The sequence below is a fragment of the Lithohypha guttulata genome (assembly GCF_036872675.1).
Source record: "Lithohypha guttulata strain CCFEE 5908 chromosome Unknown scaffold_3, whole genome shotgun sequence".
Taxonomy (NCBI): domain Eukaryota; kingdom Fungi; phylum Ascomycota; class Eurotiomycetes; order Chaetothyriales; family Trichomeriaceae; genus Lithohypha; species Lithohypha guttulata.
In genome coordinates this window covers 3545982-3572025 of record NW_027042752.1, presented here as the reverse complement: position 1 = coordinate 3572025, position 26044 = coordinate 3545982, and the positions used below count along the sequence as shown (strand labels likewise).

The 26044-nt window shown below is 48.5% G+C and overlaps 10 protein-coding genes across 10 annotated transcripts; 7 read left to right on the top strand and 3 right to left on the bottom strand.

The window, feature by feature from the left end:
- Positions 1-187: 187 nt before the first annotated feature.
- On the top strand, positions 188-2586 carry cut9 (anaphase-promoting complex subunit Cut9; the record flags this gene model as incomplete). Its single annotated transcript, XM_064899433.1, has 2 exons — positions 188-284; positions 338-2586. 2 exons carry the CDS (start codon positions 188-190, stop codon positions 2584-2586), a joined length of 2346 nt encoding a protein of 781 aa, XP_064755390.1.
- A 539-nt stretch (positions 2587-3125) lies between these two features.
- LTR64_005090 (uncharacterized protein) lies at positions 3126-6398 on the bottom strand (the record flags this gene model as incomplete). The annotated part of the gene is made up of 1 exon (XM_064899432.1): positions 3126-6398. One exon carries the CDS (start codon positions 6396-6398, stop codon positions 3126-3128), a length of 3273 nt encoding a protein of 1090 aa, XP_064755389.1.
- A 476-nt stretch (positions 6399-6874) lies between these two features.
- Positions 6875-8335, top strand: RVB2 (RuvB-like protein 2; the record flags this gene model as incomplete). Its single annotated transcript, XM_064899431.1, has 2 exons — positions 6875-6880; positions 6929-8335. The coding sequence occupies 2 exons, from the start codon at positions 6875-6877 to the stop codon at positions 8333-8335; spliced, it is 1413 nt and encodes a 470-aa protein (XP_064755388.1).
- Positions 8336-9702: 1367 nt separating this feature from the next.
- On the top strand, positions 9703-11156 carry LTR64_005088 (uncharacterized protein; the record flags this gene model as incomplete). The annotated part of the gene is made up of 2 exons (XM_064899430.1): positions 9703-11071; positions 11119-11156. The coding sequence occupies 2 exons, from the start codon at positions 9703-9705 to the stop codon at positions 11154-11156; spliced, it is 1407 nt and encodes a 468-aa protein (XP_064755387.1).
- Positions 11157-13130: 1974 nt separating this feature from the next.
- On the bottom strand, positions 13131-16375 carry LTR64_005087 (uncharacterized protein; the record flags this gene model as incomplete). The annotated part of the gene is made up of 6 exons (XM_064899429.1): positions 13131-13208; positions 13258-13408; positions 13456-13641; positions 13689-15443; positions 15623-15876; positions 15965-16375. The coding sequence occupies 6 exons, from the start codon at positions 16373-16375 to the stop codon at positions 13131-13133; spliced, it is 2835 nt and encodes a 944-aa protein (XP_064755386.1).
- Positions 16376-16755: 380 nt separating this feature from the next.
- LTR64_005086 (uncharacterized protein) lies at positions 16756-17844 on the top strand (the record flags this gene model as incomplete). The annotated part of the gene is made up of 2 exons (XM_064899428.1): positions 16756-17203; positions 17336-17844. 2 exons carry the CDS (start codon positions 16756-16758, stop codon positions 17842-17844), a joined length of 957 nt encoding a protein of 318 aa, XP_064755385.1.
- Positions 17845-18529: 685 nt separating this feature from the next.
- On the top strand, positions 18530-20049 carry LTR64_005085 (uncharacterized protein; the record flags this gene model as incomplete). The annotated part of the gene is made up of 2 exons (XM_064899427.1): positions 18530-18615; positions 18762-20049. The coding sequence occupies 2 exons, from the start codon at positions 18530-18532 to the stop codon at positions 20047-20049; spliced, it is 1374 nt and encodes a 457-aa protein (XP_064755384.1).
- A 1874-nt stretch (positions 20050-21923) lies between these two features.
- LTR64_005084 (uncharacterized protein) lies at positions 21924-22698 on the bottom strand (the record flags this gene model as incomplete). Its single annotated transcript, XM_064899426.1, has 3 exons — positions 21924-22151; positions 22200-22509; positions 22577-22698. 3 exons carry the CDS (start codon positions 22696-22698, stop codon positions 21924-21926), a joined length of 660 nt encoding a protein of 219 aa, XP_064755383.1.
- Positions 22699-23269: 571 nt separating this feature from the next.
- Positions 23270-24079, top strand: LTR64_005083 (uncharacterized protein; the record flags this gene model as incomplete). Its single annotated transcript, XM_064899425.1, has 2 exons — positions 23270-23378; positions 23424-24079. 2 exons carry the CDS (start codon positions 23270-23272, stop codon positions 24077-24079), a joined length of 765 nt encoding a protein of 254 aa, XP_064755382.1.
- A 256-nt stretch (positions 24080-24335) lies between these two features.
- LTR64_005082 (uncharacterized protein) lies at positions 24336-26005 on the top strand (the record flags this gene model as incomplete). The annotated part of the gene is made up of 2 exons (XM_064899424.1): positions 24336-25758; positions 25803-26005. 2 exons carry the CDS (start codon positions 24336-24338, stop codon positions 26003-26005), a joined length of 1626 nt encoding a protein of 541 aa, XP_064755381.1.
- Positions 26006-26044: the final 39 nt, after the last annotated feature.

Below are 26044 nucleotides of genomic sequence, written 5' to 3'. Positions count from 1 at the left end.
GAAGAATAACCGTAGTTGTCGCTGCGTCACTCTTTCCAGACGCGCCTTCCCATAACGGATGGAACAACAACTCGTGCTAAAAATGTCGAGGTGCGCATTCCCGATATTCGCTTTTCTCTGGATCTGCTCACAAACCTGCAAACTATGAGCATGTCGAGCCATCTGCTCTATCCGTTTGCACAACAAGATGGACAAATATCTTCGTAATTGGCGACAAGACGCCTTAAACAAGGGCCAACACGATGCAGCAATCTATATTGGCGACAAAGTGCTGGCATTGAGCAGTGAGTGAGTAGAATCACCAGCGGTAGGAACTGGTCTAACATCACGCCTCTAGACTCTGATGGAGATGCGTTCTGGCTGGCTCAAGTCCACTTCTCCAACAACAACTACACCAGAGCATTGGCAATTCTCTCGAAGAAAGATCTCATTAATAGGAGTCTTTCATGTCGCTATTTAGCAGCCCACTGCTACATCAAGCAGGGTCGATACGAGCAAGCCTTAATTCTACTTGGCGAGGATAATCCTATACACCTGATCCAGTCTGTGCAACATAATGCAAGGAGAAAGCTTGCGCATACGAATGGCTTGGGCAGGCACATTACCCAGAGAGGTCGTGGAGAGAGGGACAGGATAGAATACAGCGAAGAGAGGGAACGAGACCGCGAGCAAGAGAAGGAATTGAAGTTCCAAGCAGGCATGTGCTACTTAAGAGGCCTTTGCTGGTCAAAGAGGAATGCTTTCGACAAGGCCAAAGACTGCTTCATGGCTGCCGTTCGCATCGATGTCCAATGTTTCGAAGCATTTGACCAACTCATGAAGAACTCTTTACTCACACCAGCCGAAGAAATTCAATTTCTCAATGAGCTCGACTTCGACAGCATACGAACCGAAGAACCTGCACAAGCACAGGAAGCCGCTCATTTAACAAAGCTGTTGTACACGACTAGACTCTCCAAATACTCTTCTCCTCAAACCATGACAGATGCCACCGAGACCCTAGCAACCCATTACAACTTGGCTGACAATCCAGACCTTATGCTCACCCAAGCCGAAACTCTCTACACACAATGTCGTTTCCACGAAGCCTTGGCGATTACTACTCAGATCCTCAATTCCTCCTCCAATGCAGAAAGAGAAGACCTTGATCAGAATCCTGATGTTATGGCCTCATTGGGGCATGCACCGAATCTCTATCCCCTTCATATTGCCTGTTTGTACGAGACTTCACAACACAATACCCTCTTCCACTTGTCACACACATTATCTCTACACGCTCCACACGAGTCATACACGTATCTTGCAATAGCTACCTATTACCTAAGCACCGCACGTATCCCTGAGGCACGTCGGTTTTTTAGCAAAGCCAGTCTGATGAACCCTCATAGTGCAGAGGCTTGGATTGGATTTGCACATACCTTTGCAGCCGAGGGGGAACACGATCAGGCCATCGCAGCTTACAGCACCGCTAGCCGGCTATTTCAGGGCAGCCATCTGCCTAGTCTATTTCTCGGCATGCAACATCTGGGCTTGGGGAACATGACACTAGCGTGGGAATACGTACTGCATGCATTCTCTATGTCTTCGGGTGCTGGCTCGGTTTCTGCAGCATCATCAGTAACTGCCTCAAGAGCGAAGACCGAGGAAGATACGAATCGCCTCAACCAGCTTGTCTTCACGCAACCGCACGCACTCAAAGGTGATCCCCTCGTCATCGGTGAGCTAGGTGTGATCTTGTATCATCAAACAAATCTCAATGTTGCAGCTAAGCTGTTCAAGCGCGGTCTTGAGCTCGCTGCCCAACTAGGCTGCGATATGAGTGCATGGGTCGCGGTCAGAGGCAACCTAGCTCATGCATTACGAAGAATGGGACGATATCAGGAATCGCTGGATCAATTTGACGAATGTCTCCGACAATTGACTGGAGGTGCCTCGTCGATTCTATCAGGTTTAGGTAAGAACTTTACAAGCATGAATCTCAGTGTTGACAGTGGCGCAATCTCGACCGGGTTGACAGCGCATTCTGTAAGCGCAGGCTACGAACAGCGGAATTTGCTGGCAGCAATCCACACTGCTCGTGGTTTGGTACTGTTGAGCATGATGAGTCGGACCAGAGAAGCAGTAGAAGCTTTGCACGAAGCTGTACGGATTTCAGGTGGAGATGCTGGTGGTGGTGGTATGGCTGGAACCCTGCTGACTCGAGCAATGGAAGTTTGGGCTGCAGAGCAAGACAACGAGGATGACGCGGAAGACGCTTTCAGTGAGGACGAAGACGACACTGAGCAACCTCAACACCACGCCACGTCGCGAGCCGGAACAGGTAGAGACTTCCAGCAGCCAGGCATACATGCAGATCTGGACATGAACGATCTCATTTCCAGAAAGTTGGACAAAGACGCGGAAAATCTACTGGACGGAATTCTAATGCCAAGCTATTCGAAATATGGCAGGCAGCCAAGTGAAGAGATACCAGTTCAGAGTGGGCACAATCTTGGACGTAGGAGAGCTCCTGGTGAGCAAAGTTTCGAGGTTGAGGTACAGGAGCCAAGTCAATCGTGGTCTACACGAGCACGACGCGAGCGCTGAACTAGCAATCGGCAAACGTTGATAACGGCACTCAGGAAAGATACATGAATACCATGAATGAAGCATTACTCAAAAGAAGAGTAAAGCCATCTGCCAGTATATTGCAGTAGTCGCTAACGGCATGGAATCATTGACACGATAGTGCACGAATTCGTGAAGACTCTATTCACCTGAACCTGACGAGGCCTTTTCCACGCATCCCACGACCCTTTGCGCCTAGATACTTCAAAATGATGCCCTGGCACCGACTTAGCTCTGCCTGCAGCATGATACCGCCACGAAATACGACTATTATGATCCGTCTATTTCTACACGCTCTCGTATGTAAGGCTCTCTATGTTCAAATACTGCAGAGTGCTAATACGTTTCACTCCAATATACACTACGCCGTTGAATTGGATGAAATCAGACCCTTCGAGTTCTGTGCTTGAGCTCTGGTCACTTTCTGATCTGTGCACACGAAACGTGTACTCCAGGTCGTTTAGTGTTGAAAGCCTAATTACACCTCATAACGCCGTATGAATAGAGAACCGACTTCATCAGGCATGCCGTCCACGTTTGCTGCTTGGTCTTGAGCTGCCGCCACCACTTGTCGATTCTCTACGTGGTCTCTTGGTCTTGTTGACGGAGGTCGTCGACGTAGTTTTACGATTGCTTTCGGTGTTTGTAGGCACACTCCTCGGATGTGATGTCCTTGCCACACTACCAATACGGGCACCCCATCCTTCCAGTGGATCACGTGTTGCTAGCTCAGTCGTACCTTGCGAATCGTCCACTTCGAGCTGATCATCAATGTTCGACAATACTGACTCCCTGCTCTTGGACAGTGCTGCGATCGACGGAGTGAGTGGGGAATCACGTGTTGACATAGTAGTCGTTGACTCTAGAAGTGGTGCAACTGGAAGTGTAGGGCCGGACGTGATGATCTCTCGAGCTCGACGTGCGTCCACTTTGTTCACTTTGACGGTACGACCAGACCAAGCTTTCTCATGTCCTTCGAATGCGCTGAGTATGTTGTCAACCGTGCCAGAATCTACTTGTAGTAAAGCACATCTGCTTGTTGCGCCTGTGATCTCGTCCTTCTGGCCTCTTATCCAGATATTGTTAATCTCAATCTGTGGTAGCTTCTTCTCTGCAATCTTCTCGTCAAACTTCTGCTTGATTCTCTTGTCCGTATATCTTGAAGTTAGCTGTTCAATTACAACGTATCCTGCTATGGGTGAGATTTCAGGCTGCTCATTTGAGGCACCTGCAGATTGCAGACCTTCTTCTAGCTGATCGATGGTTCGCCTCGGTCGAGCTGTCGACTTCTTATCTGGCAAGCTTTGTGGCTCGGCAACTGGTGTATGAGGATGTGTAATATCATCGCCACGTAAATGGGTAGTAGCTGAGTTCTGAGAGTCCGTGGGCTCTTCCGGCTGTGTCATTGCCTTCTGAGTCTCTTGAGAAGCAGCCGAGATCTTTTTGTGGCGTCGCCTTAGGCTGGTGACCGCATCATCATGCTCTTTAGTCTTCTTTGATAATTCCGAAATAGACTCTCTGATACTGTCTAACGCTTCTGTTGTGGTACCGTAAGTTGTGCCCGTGTTCTGCTGTACTTCTTCACACACCAGACGACTGGTCTCACAAAGGTCTTGTAAAGTCGTGACCTTACCAATTGTTTCACCCACGTCGGTTTCAAGCGTGGCTATGCGATGCTCCAATTCCTTAATCTGTGCTTCAGAAAGATCAGGAGAACGAGGTCGATCAGCGATGCCGTCAATAACTTCTTTCATCGCCTGCAGTCGGGTTTCGATGGTTGCATCAGGAGCTATTGGTTCTCCAAAAAGCGTCTTTAGGTCGTTGATATCGGTGCGCATTTGCAAGGCGTCTGAGTCAGCAGAATTGTAGCGTGCTTCGAGGTGCTGGTACGCATCTTCTACGTTCACAAGCCTGGGAGCAAGAGGAGTCATTGCTGCTGTGATATGCTTGTAAATGTGTTGTGTCGATATTGCATTATACCTCGTGCTCAGAGCTCGTATGGTGTGATCATGCTGTCCCTTAGCAAACTTTAAGGCGTTGACATCTTGCTGCATTCGGTCGATCTGGGACTGGACCGCCGGAGTGAGAGTGATGGTAGGAGGAACAGCAGAATTTCGTGCAGACTGCTTCTTGATCACTTCATTCAAGCTCGTTTCCAACCTTGTGCTGAAGCTGTCGTATCTGTTTTCATTTACTCTCCGACAGTGCACAAGTTCGGTCTGGAGCTGCGCTGGCGTCGTGATACCATTCTTCTGTATTGTCTCTAGTGTTTGACGTATATTGGAGATATTCGTCTCAGCGCTCTCCAACCGGGGATCCGGGCGGTAGAGGCTAGTACCATAAGAGTCTTGCTTCGCTGTTAAGACTTTATGTTTGTTGATCAATTCCTCTATCGCAGTTTCGTGCTTTTGAAGCATCGAGTCAGTGTCGTTGGAGAACTTCTCGTAATGATCTTTAGCTTTCTTCAACGCCTCGAATTCTCTGCACATCTCTATGATCTCATTCGAGTTGGAGTTAGCGATGGAGGTTGTGGCTGTTTGAGTATCCAGTCGCTGCTGAAGGGTGTCGACTCTTATGACGAGAGATGATATAGAGAACTTCAAAGTGTCAAGGTCCTTTACAAGGTCTCTGTGCTCCTTTCTTGACACAAAATGATTGGAAAGGTTGGCAAAGTTTTGCTTGTGCTCTTTCAAAGTGGAGTTTACTTTGTCCAAGGCCGTTTCGGGTTGTGGATGACCAGAAGGATGAGATGTTAGTAGGGCAGGCGCGAATCTAGTGATGAGTTGAGTCTGCTCTGCAAAAGCATTCTGCTGATTTTCCAGCCTTTCTTTGTGGTTATCTAGTGTCGACTGATGCTTGGTTAAGGTGGTATTGAGCTCCTCGAGTTGGTTTAGTTGTTGGCCTAAAGCATTAAGCTTTATCTCAAACTCTTGCTTGATGGAGTGTAAGCGAGAGTTCAGGTCCGGCTCTTTTTCCTTGCTGGTGCGAAGTTCGTTTAACTCGTCCTTTCTAGCCTTGTCTCGTTCTTCCAGCTCCGCGATTCGACCAATAAGGGCATTATATTGGGCCCGTGTAGGCATAGAGTCTGGTCCAGCTATTTGTTTAGGTAACACGCCACGAAAGACGTCTTTGAGACCAGACGGCATGGCACTGATGGCTTCGATCTGTTTAACTGTAGAGCGCTCGATCTGCTTAGATATGTCGGTAAGCTTATCTTCTTGCTGCTTCAGTCGTGCTTCGCGGTACTGGCGTGCATCCTTGTCGACCGAAGCATGTTTAGGATCGTTTTCTTCTCTGAGACTTTCGAGCCTCACCTGATTTTGATCTTGTATATGCTCAAAAACGGCTTGTTGAGCAAGGGATCTAAAGAAGTCAAGTAAGGCTGTGTTGTTTGTCTCGATCTCGAGTTTCCGAGCGTTAGTGCCTGAGATCACACCCAAGTTTTCTGAGATAGTGTTCTGGCCATCTTTCCTGAGACGTGGATCGCGGCTGGATCTTTTGTTGTCCAAGACCGGGTCAATGTTCGGGACAACGGGCGAGCGTGGCGACACGGTGGGGGTGGATCTCGCAATACTCGCTCCGGGTAGTGCGTTTGAGGCGCCATCGAGATTGATGTTATCTGGTGATTGTGCAGAAGATAAGGAACGCGAGGGGCCAGTTGATCGAGCTCTAGGACCAGTTGGCACGATGCTTGTCCGATCTGGTTCTTCTCTAAAGTCCCGTCGTGGCCGGTCAAAGAGTATTGGTCGAACGTCATCGCCGTCGTAGCTGGGTCTGTAACTATCGCCCATACTTGCTCAAACTATGAAACAGCAGTTGCCCTTCAGCAAACATGATGCTGGCAGGACTCCGCAATCCGGAGATGTGCCTACTAGAAGTTTAACGTCGGTGTAGTAGTAGGTGCTCGAGCACAAAAGCCTTGCAGACTCGCTGAAAAGCAATACAGTGACGTAGAAGAGTCAAGATAGATCTCTTGACACGTCGAATACCCTGCACGGCATTCGAACCGAGAGTAGGCTGGTAACATCAAAACTTTGAAGTGAGTATGAATCATGCTTAGTTGGAAGTTGCTAGGATGAATTATAAGCCTAATGTGGGGCAGTTACGACGCGCGACGCGCTTTCCGGCGTATCTGATTCAGCCTTGCATAAATTGATTTCTTTTTGGCAGGGACAGTACTAAAACCCCCATGTATTATGGCATGGAAGTCCTCTTGAGACAATCTGCTAAGAAGAACTACGATTGTCCAACTTAGTCATTGACAAATATGGCTGTAAGAGATTCAAAAGTGCTAGAAATGTTATAGCTAATAATGTCGCAGAATATAACAACCATCTCAGAAAGCAAAGAGGTCCGCGGCCTCAACTTGATCGCTGCGCATTCACATATTCGAGGTCTTGGGGTCGATATCGCTACTCTCGATGTCAGTAGTCAGGCTCAGGGCCTGGTTGGCCAACAAAAAGCCAGGAAAGCTGCCGCTGTGATTCTACAGATGGCCAAAGATGGGAAAATAGCAGGTCGTGCAGTTCTCATATCAGGTCCACCTAGCACAGGAAAAACTGCAATCGCAATGGGTATGGCTCAATCGCTAGGTCCAGATGTGCCCTTTACGATGCTTGCCTCGTCCGAGATATTCTCCCTTGAAATGTCCAAAACAGAAGCCTTGACGCAAGCCTTTCGCAAATCTATCGGCGTGCGCATAAAAGAAGAGAGTGAAATCATCGAGGGCGAAGTTGTCGAAATCCAGATTGATCGAAGCGTGTCTGGTGGAAACAAGCAAGGAAAGCTGACTATCAAGACGACTGATATGGAGACTGTGTACGACATGGGCACAAAAATGATCGACTCAATGACAAAAGAGAAGGTCATGGCTGGAGACGTGATATCGATTGATAAGTCTTCAGGCAAGATCACAAAACTCGGCCGATCCTATACTCGTTCCAGAGACTACGACGCCATGGGCGCAGACACAAAGTTTGTCCAATGTCCTGAAGGAGAACTGCAAGTGCGCAAAGAGGTGGTTCATACAGTCAGTTTACACGAGATTGATGTGATCAACTCCAGAACACAAGGCTTCCTGGCGCTTTTCTCAGGCGATACGGGTGAGATTAGAAGTGAAGTCAGAGACCAGATCAACACAAAAGTTGGCGAGTGGAAAGAAGAGGGCAAAGCAGACATTATACCTGGTGTTTTATTTATTGACGAGGTGCACATGCTGGATATCGAATGCTTCTCTTACATCAACAGAGCCTTGGAGGCTGAGCTGGCACCGATAGTAATCATGGCAAGCAACAGAGGAAACGCCAGAATACGTGGGACAGACTACAGGTCACCTCACGGCCTACCTCTGGATTTCCTCGACCGAGTCGTGATTATCAGCACACAATCCTACTCTGGCGATGACGTCTCCCAGATTCTAGCCATTCGAGCCCAGGAAGAAGAGGTGGATCTCTCAGCTGATGCCCTCGCACTGCTCACAAAAATTGGTCAAGAGGCCGGCCTCCGATATGCAAGCAATCTCATCACAACCTCGACGTTACTTAGCTTGAAGCGCAAGGCGAAGGGGATCAGTATCGATGATATCCAGCGAAGTTACAGGCTATTCTACGACCCTATACGATCGGCTAGATTTGTAAGCGAATCAGAGAAGAACCTGATCAGCGATTCTGGGTCCGTGAATTTGGCCTATACAAACGGCCATTCTGATGCGATGGATGTCACGAGTTGAGAACGTGCCTGCTGCAATATTTGCAATTGCTTTGTATGCAGACAGCTAGACTTCGTGTAGTGTTCAGCAAATAGATCTGGGTCCACAAGGACCGGCTTTCTGGTATCAGCAGGTGCTGAGGTATGTTTGCGGGTGAATGCAGGGCAGAGCACAACAACCACCCATTTAATCTGACTCGAACACCGAGAGTTCCGACGCGACACCCTAAGAGACGAAACCTTTCACGCTGAATTGCACATCTGAAAGAGGCGGGCACGGGAGGTGTAACAAGAGCACTTGAGGCACCGCTACTTTGTCGACTCTTGGGTGTGAATCGACGGAGTGCACTGCAATTTTAATCCCTAAGAACGATCAGAGAGGTGGAAAAGGACCATGTTCGGCCATGTTTATATAATATAAGATACTCTTTTCGCAGTTCTTGTGCTACTATTCCGATTATCCTCTCATCTTGAAAGTAACTCATGTTCTCCCAAGACAGAGACAAGGTCGTTGCTGGGGCTTCAAAATGTAGTTGTCCTTATGTGCTTCAAACTCACGTCGTGTATCAATACTAAGGTCTTCTATTCTGTTCTGATCTGATTGTGCTACGTATGTCGTTCTGCCCACCAACCTAGGAAACTATTTTGCGTCCACAGCACAGAGACACCGAGATTCTCTTCTCAGGCTCGAATGCTGTGGATTTGGTTGAGCTGGTGGCTTAGAAAGTCTACAGAGTATAGATCGAAAGATTGAAGCCATTTCATCCGTATAGAACGTGTAGCCAGAGATCCTTATCGAGATCCATTCTACCTGAATGCTCTACAATGCCGGAGCTGATGTGTACTCTGCCTTGCACATGTTAGTGCAGTGAACTCATCATACCGAATAGTAATAAGACGGGCTGAAATCAGTCTCGGCATGACGCCGCAGCTGGTAATTATAGGCTTGGAAGAGCTAACCTTGACAGGCAAGCTCTGGGGCTGCGGAGTCGTTCCGGGGCATCTGCAGCAGTTTTGGCTATTTACCAACCAAAATCTTTCACAATCCTCCACCCACTTTTCGTGACACACTTCGCCTCAGCTTTCGATGAAACCCTGTTTGTGCGAACGGCTTCTGCGCTATGAGGCAGGCGAAGGTGAGGGCCTGACATCGGCATGCCGGAGACGAACACCGTACTTTCGCGCTGTTGCGGCTTAGGACTGTCGAAGCAAAAGCTAATCCACGAAACATCTCAAGACTTGAAGGAATTCCATGCTGCGATCGCAAAGGTAGCAACCATGTATAGCTGACCCGGCGTGCACTGATGTCGCGACAGTGTCATGCTTCACACAGATGATTTCACCAGAAATCAAGTCTCAAATGGTCAAGAATCTCCTTCAACCGTCAAGATGATACCTGGTACTTCGAACGGTTCGACTCCACCAAATCCCGACAGATCTTCGTTTGAGGCCAAAGACTCCATCGTGCATCTGCTAGAAGGCATGAGCCTTCCTAGCCACCTTGTGGAAAGCGTCGATCTTTCTGGTGAAGGCTTAGGTCTGCCATCCTCGTTCAAAATTGCGCATCTTGCACAATCGTCAATAGCTCTCACAGCGCTTCTTGCATCTACATACCACTCACTGCGGCCTAATGGCAAAGTGTCGCGTGTCACAGTGCCCTTGCAGCATGCGGTCGTGGAGTTCAAGTCCGAACGACTCTACTCCTTAGATGGTAAACCAGCTCCGAACCCACGGGGTCCTATTGGCGGCCTCCATAAGAGCTCAGATGGTCACGTCCGCTTACACGATTCATTTCCGAATCACAGAGAGGGTACTAAACACCTGCTGGGTTGCTCCGATAACGCAGACCGTGCGGCTGTCGGTCAGAAGATTGCTGACTGGACGTCGATAGACCTAGAGAGTGCAGCTTTCGAGTCGAAACTCGTCATCAGTGCGCTCAGAAGCTACAAACAGTGGGATGTTTTGCCCCAGGCAAAAGCCATCGCTGACTTCCCTATCTCAATCACGAAAATCGTGGACGGCCCTGCTTTTTCACCTACTGGCAACGCTGGAGACATCGACAAGTGTCTCAGAGGTATCAAGGTCCTCGAAATGAGTCGTGTCATCGCTGCGCCTCTAGCAGGCAAGACTCTCGCTGTACATGGTGCCGATGTTCTATGGATCACCTCTCCCGAACTTCCGGATCTGCCAGCCCTGGATCGAGACTTTGCTCGTGGCAAGCGCACGGCTCAATTGAACATCGACAAACCCGAAGACAAGGCTCGCCTGCAATCCCTCGTTGCCAACGCGGACGTGTTCATCCAAGGCTTCCGTCCCGGAAGCTTAGCAGCCCGAGGACTAAGTCCAGATGCGCTAGCAGCACAAAATCCTCAAGGCATCATATGCGCAAACATGTCCGCTTACGGTCCTGACGGCCCATGGTCCGACAAGCGAGGTTTCGACTCATTGGTACAGACATGCTCAGGCATGAACGTCTCCGAAGCTGAGCACTACGGTGCAGGTGAGGCGGCTCGTCCAACACCCTGTCAAGCACTTGACCACACTGGAGGCTACTTCCTGGCCGCTGGCATCATCGCCGCACTTTACAAGCGAGCCACTGAAGGTGGATCGTACAAAGTGGATGTGAGTCTGGCTGGAGTGATGAAATATCTCAGGAGTTTGGGTCAATTTCCTGGGAAGTCTGGTTTCGAGTGTAAGGATATCAATTCTTCGACTGAAGTGGCGGATGAGTACATGGAGACGAGGAAGTCAGGCTTCGGTGTGATGAGATCAGTAAAGCATTCTGCGACTATAGATGGCATGCAGGTTGGATGGGATCATATGCCAAAGCCATTGGGTTCTGATGAACCACGATGGCTATGAATCGCGGTTCTTTGAATGGAGTTTCCTGGAATGACGTTAACGAGAATTGTTGTTTGCGGTATTCGGTACAGTTTTATCGCGTGTTTAAGTTCTACGAACGTCGATTTCGTAGGTCAATGTCGATCGGAAGGATTACTGCCACAGTCGGGTCTAGATTCGGATCTTTCGCTAGATTGTCGTATGCTACCTTTTCCCCAGCTGTCTGGAATCTGGAGTTGGATGTGAGCCATTTGCGATGGAAACCTACGTCGAATGTCGCGGTGTTTGCAGCGTTGTTCTCTGCAGGCTCGTGATGGAACCGAGATGTGGTCCCGAAATATGCGACAAATCCGTGTTCGTCGATAGTGATCTCTGATTGCACTGCCTTGGCTGTGTCAACCGGAGTCGTCGAAGTCGCTAGGCCCTGGGCTGTGGTATTTGAATCTGTCGTTGCCAAATTTCGCTGGACAGTGTCTTCCAAATGGCTCTCGCGGATTGAATCATTGTCGCGAGGTTCGTGGTCCTATAAATTACCTCTATGTTGGTCGTGGGAAGACGAACCAATACCCGTTTTATAGATACAAGAGTCGCCAGCTCTGAGACATCTTTGACACTCAGGCTGCATGCCATCACAGCGGACCTTTTTCCGGTGGCAGGTCAGACATGCAAAACCATACCGGCGCACCTTAGCCTGATTGCTCATGATTCTGTATTTGGTGAGGACATATCACACACCCACTAGGGAACGGGCCAGTTTGCCGATATCGCAGGTCTTGCACTGCTTGCTAGAAGCACGAAAAGAATGATTAGAAGCTGAAGTGCTCTTTAGATGTTGTGGGACCTCTTTCTGTTACGGATCGACAAAGGACTAACGAGATGGCCGCTTTCCGACTCTGCCAGCGGGCTACTACTGAGACAAACGCAAAATACGCGAACCCCTGCAATTTAACTACTCACGTTGTTCGTTAATGCGAATCAGTTCCTGCGACCTCGACGTGTCAACAGCCAAGTCTACAGTAGGACGACTTCCCTCCTATGTGGAAACGTGTCGCTCATATGCGACAGTGGTCGGAATTTACTTTTCCACTATATCCTTGTCGAAATTGCTGCTTGCGCCTGCTTACTTTGAAGGATATGTTCGGTTTTTAATCTCCCCCGAACTGCATTGGCATGGTTCAGTGTTCATGAATGGTTAGCGTGAATTCTGAGATGATTGCCGTACTGTATTATTGACATCATCCCTCCAAGTGGGAACGCTAAAAGTGGTCAGCCATTTTTAACGCTTGCACCGCAATTATAGCGTCTGCCGTCTCAATTGAATCCCCACGAGCTGCGGCACGAGCCACCATGCTGATGCCCAGCTTCGACTCAGACCTTGGATGACCAGACATGCTATGTATCTACTGCGCAACGACAGCCTTGTCCTAGAAACAGTACAGTACCAATGATTCTCTCGGAAGCATCCCGGCAAGAGGGCGCTAGGGAGCTACCGTCAGTCGTTGCCTCCTACTGTCGGCTTTGTTACCGGCCTCTCGAAGACGATTCGGCTTCGGGCAACACAACATGGCCGCTAGATGTATGGCGAACAGTTTTTCCAGCTTGTGCTGCAGGGCAAGCAGATCAACTCTTTCCACTAGAGGTGCAATGAGGAGGTACACCGCAATTTTAACGTCTAGGGCTATCTATATCAGTCTTCAATGGTAGATAGGTCATCTATTGCTGTTGATGGTTTTACTGCTTTTACGCCTGCAGTTTTACACTGTGAGGTGTTTGCTCCATGAAGTTGACCTTTCGGAGCTTTATCTCCACTCTACACATTCGTGCCTTGATTTCGCTCTATTCTCTGCTAAGAGGAACAGTTTAGTGATGCTCAGATGATGGTGTCCTCTTGCTCTCATGGTCCCGTTCAAAATGAATATGCTATGTGCTACTGCGTGCAGCATGACAGGAATTGGAGGAGAATGTATCGACCCACATCATAGGTCAACGTGCCTACCACTACTGCTAGCGATGCCTGCCATACCAAGCTTGCGCTTCTGCATGTCCTGCATGTCCTGAGTGCTAAATCAGTGAAGTCACTCGAAGAAATCGTCGTGTACTCACCGTTTCTACACTATCAAGCACGATATACCGTGTCACAAGCACCTTTCTCTGCTGACCAATTCTCATCGTGCGGCCAATGGCTTGCAATTCGACACTGGGATTCCATTGTGGCTCGAGAAGGAATACGCGATTTGCTGCAATGAGATCCAAGCTGACCTGGCGTTAGTAGAAGGACGCAGCACCATTGAGAGAACTGACCCAAAAGCACCAACCCCAGTGGTCATGAGCAAAACTTTGAAGTTGTCTTCCCTCTTGAACCTGTCCAATGTGTCCTGTCGAACTTTGAAATCATCTGTGCCATCGATGCGTCCATACGAAATATCGCGTCCTTGGAGATATTGTCCGACAAGATTCAGCGTCGTTGTCCATTGCGAGAAGATTATGCTACATGGCATCAGTAAGCACACGTTCCATGAAATTACATGCCCTACCTTTTGTCCGAGACTCCCAGTGTTCGCAGATCGTCCACAAGAGCGAGCAGCTTTGAAGAATGTCCATCTATTCGAAAGTAACCTTGATGTGTAGTGTCAAATCGAGCACGTTTGACTTTGTGATCGTGCTTCTGGTGGGACGACGCCGCTTCACATAGAGGACAGTCTACACTATTGCCTAGCTGGCAATCTGTACACAAAACGTGAGAGCACGATCGCTGGAACTGGTAGGCTGATTCCAAATCTGAGGACAGGATTGTCGTGAAGCAAGCCGAGCACATCACATCCCCGTTTCTACCGACCAGGGCCGACGCATCTTCCTGGATGATAAGACAGTCGCAGTCAGCTAGTGTTCTTGCACGTGCCCAATGAAATCGATGCTGGAAAGTGCCATGGTTACACAGTAGACGCAGTTGCAACTGAGCCTGAAACATGCCGAATCTATTGTCGGTGTCATAATCATCAACGTTATTGTGCATGGCTCTTTTCATGTCTTCTTTTGTGTGGGTGTACTGCATTCGCTCGTCTTCTGACAACTCGACGTGCCGGATTTGCTCTTCGATATAGTTGAGGTTGAGCAGGTCTTTCAGTCGGCGCAAACAGAGAGAATCAATCAATTGTACCAAGTTTTGCTTTGCTTGAACTTTTCTGCTGCCACCAGATTGCCAAAGCTCAGTAACGCATTTTCGAAATGTACTCAGACGATCAAAAGGGTATATTCTCAGGAAGGTAAATAGTGCACCAATGTCATCTAGACTATTCTGAATTGGGGTTCCTGTTAAGCACCATCGATATCTTGCTTGAAGCTGAGTCACCCGCTTATGGAAGAAGGTCGATTGGTTGCGAATGATATGTGCCTCATCAAGTACGAGTCGATACCAGGCGACATCCTGCAACAAGCTCGAACCTTTCCTTGTATCGGATACTAATGTTTGGTAAGTGGTCAACACAAGATCGCAATCAGTCAAGTCCTGTATCTTGATTGATTGTCTATTTCCGTGGTAGATTCTTGTTCTTAGAGAAATCCTCAAATGATGCCGAGTCTCGGCGAGCCAAGTATTCAGTAAAAGCGGTGTTGGGACGACCACCAGAGTCGCAGGAGAGAGAACCTTGTCCGAGGATATCTCGTTGTCCAGTCGAGTTGTATCATCAGTGGACCAGGAATATGCCTCCTCTGATGACTTGACGATCAGAGCAAGTAGTGATAGGGTCTTCCCCATGCCCATATCATCGGCAAGGACACCTCCTCCAGTCTCTTTTGGAAGGGTCCGAGACTTGAGACCAGCAATCTTGTGCTGATACCATGTGCTTCCGTCTTGACCTGTAACCTCAGTCCATTGCTGATATTGTGGAGGTATCGGACCAGTCTCTCGCTGAATCATAAAGTCCAATGCTTTCTCCTGATGTGGTAGAAGGTTCGTAGAGAGTCTCTCGTTACCTGTCATGTTTCCTGGATTCGCGTCTCTTGTAAGCTGCGAAAAGACTTCGGCTATGGACTCCTGCAGAGAGGCCTCCTCGGGGTTCGCAACATCATTGGTCGATACCTGCGCCTCGTTTTCGAAAAGGCCGACGGGAATTTTCAAAACATGCGGATTCTGGTAGTCAGATTGAGGGTCAAACCAGTCAGGTCTTTGCAGCCAGATCTTAGAAACGGACAACAACTGACTCAATGACTGGCTGTTCGTGACTGAGCCGTAAACATTGATATTCACGTTCATGTTCGCATCTTTAGAACGGGTGGCATGACCGATGATCCTGGTTGAGAACGTGTTAGCTTCAAAGGTAAGACGGCAGGATAGAATTCGACGTGCTACCACATCAAATGGCCCACGTCAAGACAGGACGATCAGGCAGGATCTCAACGTCAGGGAAAAGGGTGCTATCAGCACAATGCCTTCCTGGATAAGCGTAACACCCACAGCGACATGACTTACTCAAAGACCCTCGTTTTGTGAAGAAGAGCTTGCAGCTTAATACGTTGAAACTTCACAGACTCAAGGAGAGAATCCTCGAAGTGTTTGTTGACCTGAGCAATAGGCTCTCCGTTTGGTGACGTAACATATAGTTTGTTGTCAATGAGATTGATATCTAACAGGTAATATGACCGGACATGTTCGACGTCGGCAGATCTGAGGATGCGGGAGATATCTGACATATCGCCAACTAATTGGATGGTCACACGATTTATCTGTTCATCTCAATATGTCAGAAGTGAGTAACAGAGACCACTCGAAAAACCAGAAGCTCTATGGATCGAGAATATGGGAAAGGCTCACCATGCCGTAGCACAGATTGAAAGCACTAGGGACTCTAGGCGCTTGAGCAACGATATTGTCAGCACCACCTGTCGTCGAAGGCTGAGACTGCTCTTCCAACACAGTTGTCATCCAAGTCTTGATACTGGCCGCACCATTATTTGTAGCTGTTGCTGGGACATGATCACTATTCAGATACAGATCTAAGCCACTGGTCTGTATTGCATCCTGCTCAGACACACGATCATTCGACCACAAAGGATCGGCATCTTGCAAGACAACGTCCCAATCATCATAATCGTTCCAGTCGATATTTCTGAGAGCTGGACCCAAGTAATCGCTGGCTGTATCGTCATGTTCCTGCGAAGGCGAGGAAAGAGCGTCGGCGTAGTCAGCACTGTCCCACTCCGGGATTCTCTTTAGTGATGTCATGAACATTGGCTGCGAACAAGTGAGGCCTGCGAGAGACAACAGAGCTACCAAACAGTCTCGGTATACAATATACTATCCGTATATTCGTTCCGCGCGAGTCTTACATATACCAGAGGGAGCTGGTTTTCTGTCGGGTGAGAGAGGTCGCAAGTCTGTCTTAGTTCAGCCTGCTGGTCCCCTGGTCAGACCGTCGCAATCAGCCCAGGATTCTGCCTTGCGGTCATAATGCTGACCACTTCGGTCGACTCAAGCCTTTGCATAGGTTCAGGTCAACCACGACACGTCGTGGACATCATATTCTTCAGAAATCAAACTCATTCTGCCGTCTTCAACTACCGCTAGCGTCTATGCTCTCCTAATGCCTCAAGCCTGCGTTTACGATGACTAGACTCCCACCTGATCAGGATCTGTCTGAAAGAGATATCAATATCCAGCCTTGTTCGCTGCAAGAAATATGGCGTGCTGTTCACGTCATACAACTTCGACAGGACGCACACAGAGAGCTGAGAGACTTGACCAGACTCAGCACACTCATGGGAGCCACAGCCCATTTGGAGACATCGCTGAACGAGTTGGGACTTCCCACGAAACAGTTGGACTACATCTACGGATGCATGAAATTCGCACTTGAGATTGCTAGTGCATACCCTTCTGCGTTCGACAATCTGCTCGACGTATACAAAAAGTTGGGAAACAACGCCCCAACACTTCAGCAATATGAATCGTCCATCAAAAACCAACCCTTTATGCACAAATGCATGAGACTGATGCAAGAAGAGTTAGTTGCCTTTCATTTCTGCATCTGTCAGTGTTTCAGACCTGAACCTAGTAAGTTTCCTTACAATATGTTGACTCCTGACTGATCTAACTGATCCGCTCGTCAAGTTTGGAGGCAGGCTTTTCATGCTTTGTGGATTGACGTCGAACCACAATTAACTCAGCACATAAAAAACGTCACAGGACTAAAGGCTTTATTCGATGGTGTGGCAGTAGTGTTACACCCTGCCAGCATGCCCGATTGTGCTGCACCAATCTTCTTGAACATTGGGACCTACGTGGCGGGCAACAACTACGAACGGAAAAACGTGAATGACAACGCTCATGCACTCTTCGGCAATCACTACTCGACTGATACACGTGATCAAAATGCATGTAGTGATAGGAACCTCGACAGCAAGCTCGTTCTGCAGCAATTAGAAGACCTGAAGCAGAATTCGGCCAACGCTATCGACGTCCTAGAAAAGCAAAAGGTGGTCCGTAGGCAAGAGCAGTATAGTGCATTGGTCAATTGGTTAGCTGGAACTGGCTCAACCGATTACCAGCAGAGCGCACATGGCGTGCATGAAATGTACTGTGACACAGGGAAGTGGATATTGAAACATGAAAAGGTCACAACTTGGCTGGAAGGGGAGGGAATACGCAGACCAGTGCTCTGGATGTATGGAATTCCTGGGGCCGGTATGGCGTAAGAGACTATAACGATATAAGACTGACAAAATTAGGGAAGACGATACTCACCTCAATCATCGTGGATGCTTGTCAGATGTTGAAAGGCGCCGAGACTGCCTATCATTATTGCAGACACGATGACTCGCAAACATGCACCCCAATCGGTGTGTTGAGTGGCCTGCTGCATCGTATTGTTCGCGATAGCACAAGCTTGTTGCCTTATTTCGATGAGCAGCGACAGAAAAGTCGTGAGGCTGTGCTGACCAAAGAGAAATCTGCAACCACTTTACTGAAAACATTCTGCTACACACCTGGTCGTAAGTATCTCATCGTTGATGGTTTGGACGAATGTGCGTTGAGTCAACGAAAGACTATCTTGTCATCTTTAAGCTCTTTGGTCAAGGAAATCGATGACAGAGAAGCAGGGAAGGTACGGCTGCTGATCGTCAGTCAGCACGTAGGCGACATAGGTCGGGCACTGGTCGATGCTGAAGAGCTGCGACTTACTGTTGAGCACAATAGAGACGACATCAGATACTTCGTTGCTCACTGGTCGGAGAAGATTTAACACAAGTTCCAGCTCACTGAGGCACAGGAACGATATATCACAGAACGAACCTGTCTGTTGGCGAAGGGTAAGTAGTCGTTCCTGCTTATATAAGCTCTACTAAGGTCTCAGAGCAATTTTTGTATGCAAAATTAGTTATGGACAACCTTTATGGTCAACTTACGAGTCACGCATTGGACATCGAGCTTCGAGAGGGTATTTTTCCGAAGGAATTATCCGAAGTGTAAGTAGCAGATCTCTGTTGGCCTCTCTGTATTGTCTACCGAAGCTCGATACGACTTCTTCTTGTTCCTTGCAGTGCAACATGCACAACACAGACCGGGCATTCCGATGCGATTGGTTACTCTCCACTAACCTGATCCGATACAGGTATGAACGCATCATTGAACGTATACGAAACAATATCCACCCAGAACGTGAATGGCCAATCACTTGGAAACTCCTCAGCTGGATCGCCTGCGCTGCACGACCATTGAAGTGGCACGAATTGCAAGGAGCCATATCTATCGACTTTGAGAAGGAGGAAGTCAATTTCAATCTCTATCAATCTCATCGACATATTCACGAATTGTGCGGCGCTCTCGTCTCGGTGGTTGGCGACCGCGTGAGTCTGGTCCACAGCACAGCCAAGCACTTCATATCGAAATCAAAGTATATCGATGCACCTGTAGCCGAGTGCAGTTTGGCCATTGTGTGCATACATTACTTGTGCTTTCATTGCTTCAGTGAGAGTACAGCGGACGACGAACTGCATGGATTCGTTCGTAACGGGTACTTTGCATTTGCCGACTATGCTATAGCAAAATGGACCTATCATTTCCGACAGGTTTGTGGGCTGGCTGAGACACTGCTGGAGCCTAGCACATCGGGTGATCGCGAGGTTGTCATGCAGGAGCTTTGTGAGGCTGTCAGCTATTTCGCAGAAAAGTACGATGCCGATCTTGAACACAGTTTGAGCAGAATGGCAGAGAACGAGGTCGCTGCTCAAATACAACCGACGCTTTTGCGTTCAATCGCCGAGTTCGGAGGAGTTGACAATACTTCGGACGCTTTTCGACTAATTTGGGCACATTCAGAAATGCAACGCTTCAAAGACCTACAGTCCCGCAATCTCATCATTCCTGAAAAGCTTCGAATAGGCAGCCAGCGAATGCGAGCTTGCCTAGAGAATATCTTTAGCAACAAGCATCTGCCACAAGACATCAAGGACGAGCTGGTCACGTTCTACGGCAGCCGCATCTACAAATGTTCAAGAACCACTTGCTTTTATTTCCACGAAGGATTCGTCGACAAACGGTCACGCGACTTACATGACAGTCGACACAGCCGACCATTCGTATGCAGTGAGGTTGACTGTGAAGCTGGAGACTTTGGCTTCACCTCGAAAAGAGATCTGGAAATTCACTGCCAAATCTTTCATCCCAACATAGAAATGAAAGCTTCGTTATTCGATACAGTCAAACCAGTCCTCAAAAATAAAACAAAATTTGAGTGCAGCAAATGCGACAGGGTTTATACTCGAAATGAAAACCTAAAAGCTCACGAACTCACGCACACAGGGCAAAAGCCACACGAATGCTCGAAGTGTGGAACAGGGTTCACCCGCAAGGATGACCGTAATCGTCATGAGAAGATCCATGAAAATAGGAGGAAGTGATGTGCCATGAATACATGATCACGATCAAGTATACACACACGTCCTTATGGGGATATTAAAATATTACCGAGGCGGCCAGAGTCGACATGCAGGCACGGCTCTTGGAACAACCAATTCTATCAACTTGCGGCATTGCACTGATCCGTGACTAGGCACATCGTGTACCCTCAAGGCCTATTCGGACTACTGAACTACCTAGGGCTTCCAATCTTAAGCCGGTCTGTCCGCTGTTTCTTTTCGCGTCTTCGACGTACAAAGGCCCTGAGATTGGTTACGTGTCATACGGATTGGTGAATATATGTGGCCTGAAGGATCTCGGAGACAATCGACGAACAGCGACAGGGATATCCACACAAGCACATAGACTCTGATGCAGTAAACCAAAATCCTCCTTCCATACCTGCATTGCTTTTGTACATTTCACTGCAAGGGCGAATGGACTGCACTCACATATCGGGCGCTGGAGACATCACGAAATTAGCACAGTAAATCGTTGTACATAGAAATCTGGACCCGTCCAGCGTAATACCTTTACCTATGTTGATCTTTCTTCTTCGCGGACCCTAGTCTATAATTCGAGATGTAGTTGAGTCAGACACACATCTTGTGTGTCTGACAGATAAACTACGAGGTCCTGCAAGTCAGGGGTATTGTGCCAAAAGGGTTGGATCCAAGATCCTGTACATTCCCGAAGATGGGCGACACCAGTAAAAGTTAAATATACAGTGGACCTATTTTCTAAACCTTTGTGCGTTTACGCTGACGATCGCTATCGTCATGCCGTTAAATTTGTCGAGAAAGTACTCCAGTGGAAGCTGATAATCAGTAAGATTGTAGGCTTACCTGATAGACTCAGATAAGATTTGAGATGGTCAACAGCGTCCGTGAATGGCTCAGCATTGATGACAACATCAAACTTTGATCAGAGCACATCGTTGCAACCCAATATCTGTGTGATCCAAAAAGCGAGGGTAAGGAAAGGAAAGAAGGATCGAAAAGGGCCTTTATGCAGGAAAAAGAGCGCACCAGACTTGAACATGCAAAAGGTATCGAGATTCAGGACTTGCGGCACCAAGTAGCCTTGTTGAATATGGAAGAGTCGTATGAGAACGCGATAAAGGATCTGACTGGACGTGATTAGCAGCTGGCCGTCTTTTCGTGTATTTCTCAGATTAAGTATATATACAGCGAAATTGTTCTGTAGCGAGTGCGCCCGCCTGGTCCTACAGGCGCTCTTTGGGCCTCGTTGTTGCTCAGCGCTTGGCAGGAGTTTGTAGAATAAAGCCACCTGCCTACAGTGTCAGATTCCATCACCTGCAATCTAGTCAGACCCATCAACAGAAACGCTCAGCACATCATTAAATCCCAAAAAAGAAACAAACTTCCCATCCTTACATGGATATGGCTGCGTAGAGTTTTGAATGACTTAATCACGACTCAGAGGCTCACCGGATTCGCTATTTGAAACACCAAGTCCAACACGTCCGTTCGCGAAATCGAGCAGTCCTGGACGCCCGGATGACTTGACAGTAAGTAGAGTTGGGACTGACGAGTCAGATCCGATCGATGAACGATCAGCCTGCATAATGCTGATGTCAAAATGGTCTTGTTGACTATCGCACCTGGTTACGATCTAAGTTTACACGTTTACTTCGTGAGGTTGAAAACATGCAATTACCAGACCAGAGCAAGAGCTGTAATATCGAATTGACCAAGACCACTATTAGCGATAAATGCCCTTGTATCTAACTTGTGGTGCAAGAGAAGGTTGACCTGTCATTCCAACACTCCTACTTTAATCGCTAAACCTCAGGGGCGAAGAACCCGTCGAATCAGGCTAGTCACATTCATTCTTGGTCTGTTACTCTTAGACGTCAGCAACGAGACCGCATCGAAGTCATAGAAGGCTCTGAGTTCTTGATAAGCGGAGGAAAGTCGACAAACACCTCGGACGATATATTCGCAGACTCATGTGCCCAAAATCTTGTGACAACTTTGGTCCGTCTGTCTGTACCCCAGAAGTCATAGCCTTGCATGATTGGGATGGAACCATTGTCCAAATACACGATGACTGAGATGGTGTCCGCCAAGAGCAGATTCCACTATGAGTTAATCAGTATATCAGCAGCTTCCACAGCAGCTCGACATACAGTCTGTACGTGACCTAGGAATGGTTTATTAACAATTCCACCGAATGTCGCATTCGCCGATTGCAGGAAATTGCTGGTAATTAAAGGAAAACCTGGACTGTCGATGTATGCTTCGAAGTAGACAGGGGGACTTCCTGCACTGGGATTAACAGTAAACATGCGATTGTTGATAGCACCAGTAGTACTGATATTGGTGTAGTCGAACAAGGAAGAGCCATATGCATTGTGATAAGTCTCGTCCACTCGGACTTGGCCCTGCAGCGCCGAGTTGTACCAGTAGCCGCTTGTCAAATGCGAAATCTCAATGTCCCTAGCACATTGACATTAGCATCCTATAGCCAACGAAAAGAATATGGCGGATGCGGATTTCCACTAACCATTTGTGTTGCAAGAAAAATCCACATAGCTCGGTGGCGATGGTAGGAATATCAGGCTGTTGGAAGATAGGTGTGAATAGACCAGAGATAGCAGGAAACGGTCCGGATGCTGACAATGCCATGTTTGCTGATGCTGCTAGTGGTCAAGGGCAAGCTTGGAAGAACATCAGAAATGGTTGAGATTGTATGAGGCTTAAGTCTCTCAAACAAATGCTGGAGCTTTTCGAACAGAGGCGACACCCTCACCCGATGGACAACGGAGACCGAACACTGGCTCGCGAACATGGCCTTGTCCTCGAACGTCGCGCCAGCATCGTTGTACAATGTTCGTCCCGAATTGGCATCGTGCTAGCGTTCATCGGCCAATCAAAATACTGTCGGTCTTTGAGTTTAGAGCTTAGAAAAGAGTGGCCAATCACCTCCGATTCGGTCTACAACCCATGAAGAGGTGTCATGATCGTCTGAGACTTGACTACTGTTGCATTGCGAAAGGCATTCCGAAGGAGTCGTATAGGTCCGGGGCGCAGTTGTGGCATCAATGTCATTGATGAGAATAAGAAGTCTGCTCTACTGCATCATATTTTCAACAGTGTAGTACTTGCCATTTAGATGCTGAACCGCCAAGAAGTCTTCTAGGCAGGTTTTTACAAAGTTGCCGAGCCATTGTAGCCCGTTCCCATCACCTCACCCAGCATGACGAAGGACACCAGCTTTCGCGAACATCACAGAAACGAGTCCGACGATGGTGGAGAAGCAGCAGTACCGAGCTATGTTGCAAGTAAAACACTGCATAGCCAGATAGGTGCGTCAGACCTATACTTCCACATTGATGCTAACTTCGATACAGACTCCAGTGTCGAGTCCATTGAAAGCGACGGAAGGATTCATTTCGCAGTCAAGAGTGACGGAGATGACATCTTGGATCACCTAGGGCTTGCACCCAATATGATCAAAGAGGCGGGACAAGCTAATAATGCAAAACCCACCACATCACCAGACTGTACCAGGCCGCCAAAGATGGCCATTCTCATGCTTGCGGTAGGCTCCAGAGGCGATATCCAGCCATTTATCGCTCTAGCACTGGCTCTGCAACGATTCGGCCATCGGATTCGCCTTGCAACTCATTCTCTATTCCAGCCATTCGTTGAAGAGTATGGCATCGAGTTCTTCGACCTTGGAGGAGATCCAAGAACGCTAATGTCGTACATGGTGGAGAACCCGGGACTCATGCCAGGCTTCGTTGCTTTGCATACAGGAGAAGTTGGTGCGCGTCGCAAGACAATGCAAGGGATCATATACAACTGTTGGCATGCTTGCTTTCGATCCGACCAGATCGTATTGCACAAGCATATGAATATAGGCTCAAACGACAGGCGAAAGGATGTATCCCCGAAAGTCCAACGGCCTTTTGTGGCAGATGCAATCATCGCGAATCCGCCTGCACTTGGTCATATTCACTGTGCTGAGGCTTTGGGTGTGCCTTTGCATATCTTCTTCACGTGAGTCATACAGCTCAACTTTTGCGCCGTGCTGACAGGTGCCAGAATGCCGTGGTCTCCGACCAAAGAGGTTGCCCATCCTTTAGCGAACGTTAGGTCAAATGACAACGAGGTGAAGCAGAGCAATTTGCTATCGTACCTTCTCGTGGAAGGAATGATATGGCAAGGCTTGGGCAGCATCATCAATCGTTTCAGATTCAAATATCTCGCCCTTGATCCCATACATCCGACCAAAGGACCCATGATTCTGCACACAATGAATGTGCCACACTCATACTGCTGGTCCGTCGATTTCGTTTTATCGATTCGAAGACGCTGACACTTCGGCTAGGTCACCATCTCTCCTCCCAAAGCCAAAGGACTGGGCCGAAAACCTTGCAGTGACAGGCTATACTTCCTTAGACGCCTTGAACAATTACGCACCTTCTTCTGCACTTGTCGACTTCCTTGCGAAGGGTTCACGACCGATCTTTGTTGGTTTCGGATCAATCGTGCTTGGAAACCCGGAGGAATTCTTGGTCCTCGTACGCAAAACAAGAAGTATTTTGCAGACACGAATGGTCCTAGCCTTGGGGTGGAGCGGCCTTGAAGGTGACATTCAAGAGTCGGAAGACCTGTTCGTTTTGCGAGACGACTGCCCTCACGAATGGCTGTTCGCTCAAGTGGCGTGCGTTGTCCATCATGGAGGCGCGGGAACCACTGCGGCAGGGCTCCGAGCTGGTGTTCCGACTGTAACTGTACCATTTTTCGGTGATCAATTCTTCTGGGGAGATGCTATATCTCGAGCGGGAGCTGGGCCACAGCCGATACCGTACAAGACTTTGACGGCAGTTTCTTTGTCACAAGCGATCCTGTCGGCGCTAAGCCAAGATGTTGTCGCCTGTGCAAAGACACTCGGCGCAAGGACACAATCCGAAGACGGCGAATTAGGCGCTGTCGAAAACTTTCATGCATGTCTACCAAACAAATCTCTCTGTTGTGCCCTGACTGATCGAGCTGCTTGCTGGCGCTTGATCTCGACCACAACGCTTCTGAGTCCACTTGCAGCCACTGTCCTGCGAAAAGAAAGGTTAATCGACTGGGACAAATTGGAGTTACATCGATCCGTGAACTATGACATCGTGCACGGACCATACGATCCGCTCTCGGGTGCTGCATGGGCTGTCACGGATCTGATTGTGGACGGTTTTCGTGGCATGGGTGAGATGATTGCTGAAGTGGCTCATGTCCCAATTGTTGCGCATCGGGCGACCAAGAGGTCATTGGCGCGCTTGAAAGAGGCAAAAATCGGTCAAAACCCAGCCGCTACAACTACTAAGCAGCACACGGCCACCAAAGCAGAGATGGCGACTCACAAACACATCGGTGGGTATATGCTGACAGGCATCCTGAGGATCAGTAAAGCTGCAATACGAGCACCGGGCGCTTTCACATCTGCGATGGCACAAGGGTCTCACGACATGCCACGACTGTGGGGTGACACCACCGTCAGACCCACAACCTCAACGACGGGTGTCAGGTCTGGAATATCAAATGGCTGTAAAGAGCTAGTGCTTGGAGTGTACGATGGGACCGCCGGTCTCTTCGTGCAGCCAGTGACAGGACTGATTAATGGCGGCCTCCTGGGATTGGCAAAAGGCACTGCCAAGGGCTTGCTTGGTTTTCCGATCAAATTTTTTGCAGGTATGTTAAGGCCCCACTTCCAAGCACCAGCTAATCTGTTACAGCTGCCAACGGAATTGTGGGCCATCCTCTGAGAGGTATCGACGTTGCGATCAGTCGTGCTCTGAAGTCTGATGGAATGAAGGCTATCAAGACGCAACGTATGCTGCAGGGCGAGTATGAGTTTGCGGCAGCGTCTGAAACACAGAAACACGAAATTACAGACAAGTGGTACAAGCTCGTCGACGAACTAGGAGGCGGTCCGTGAGCATGCCGCATCAAGGCGGAACGTATACATAGTTGGCGC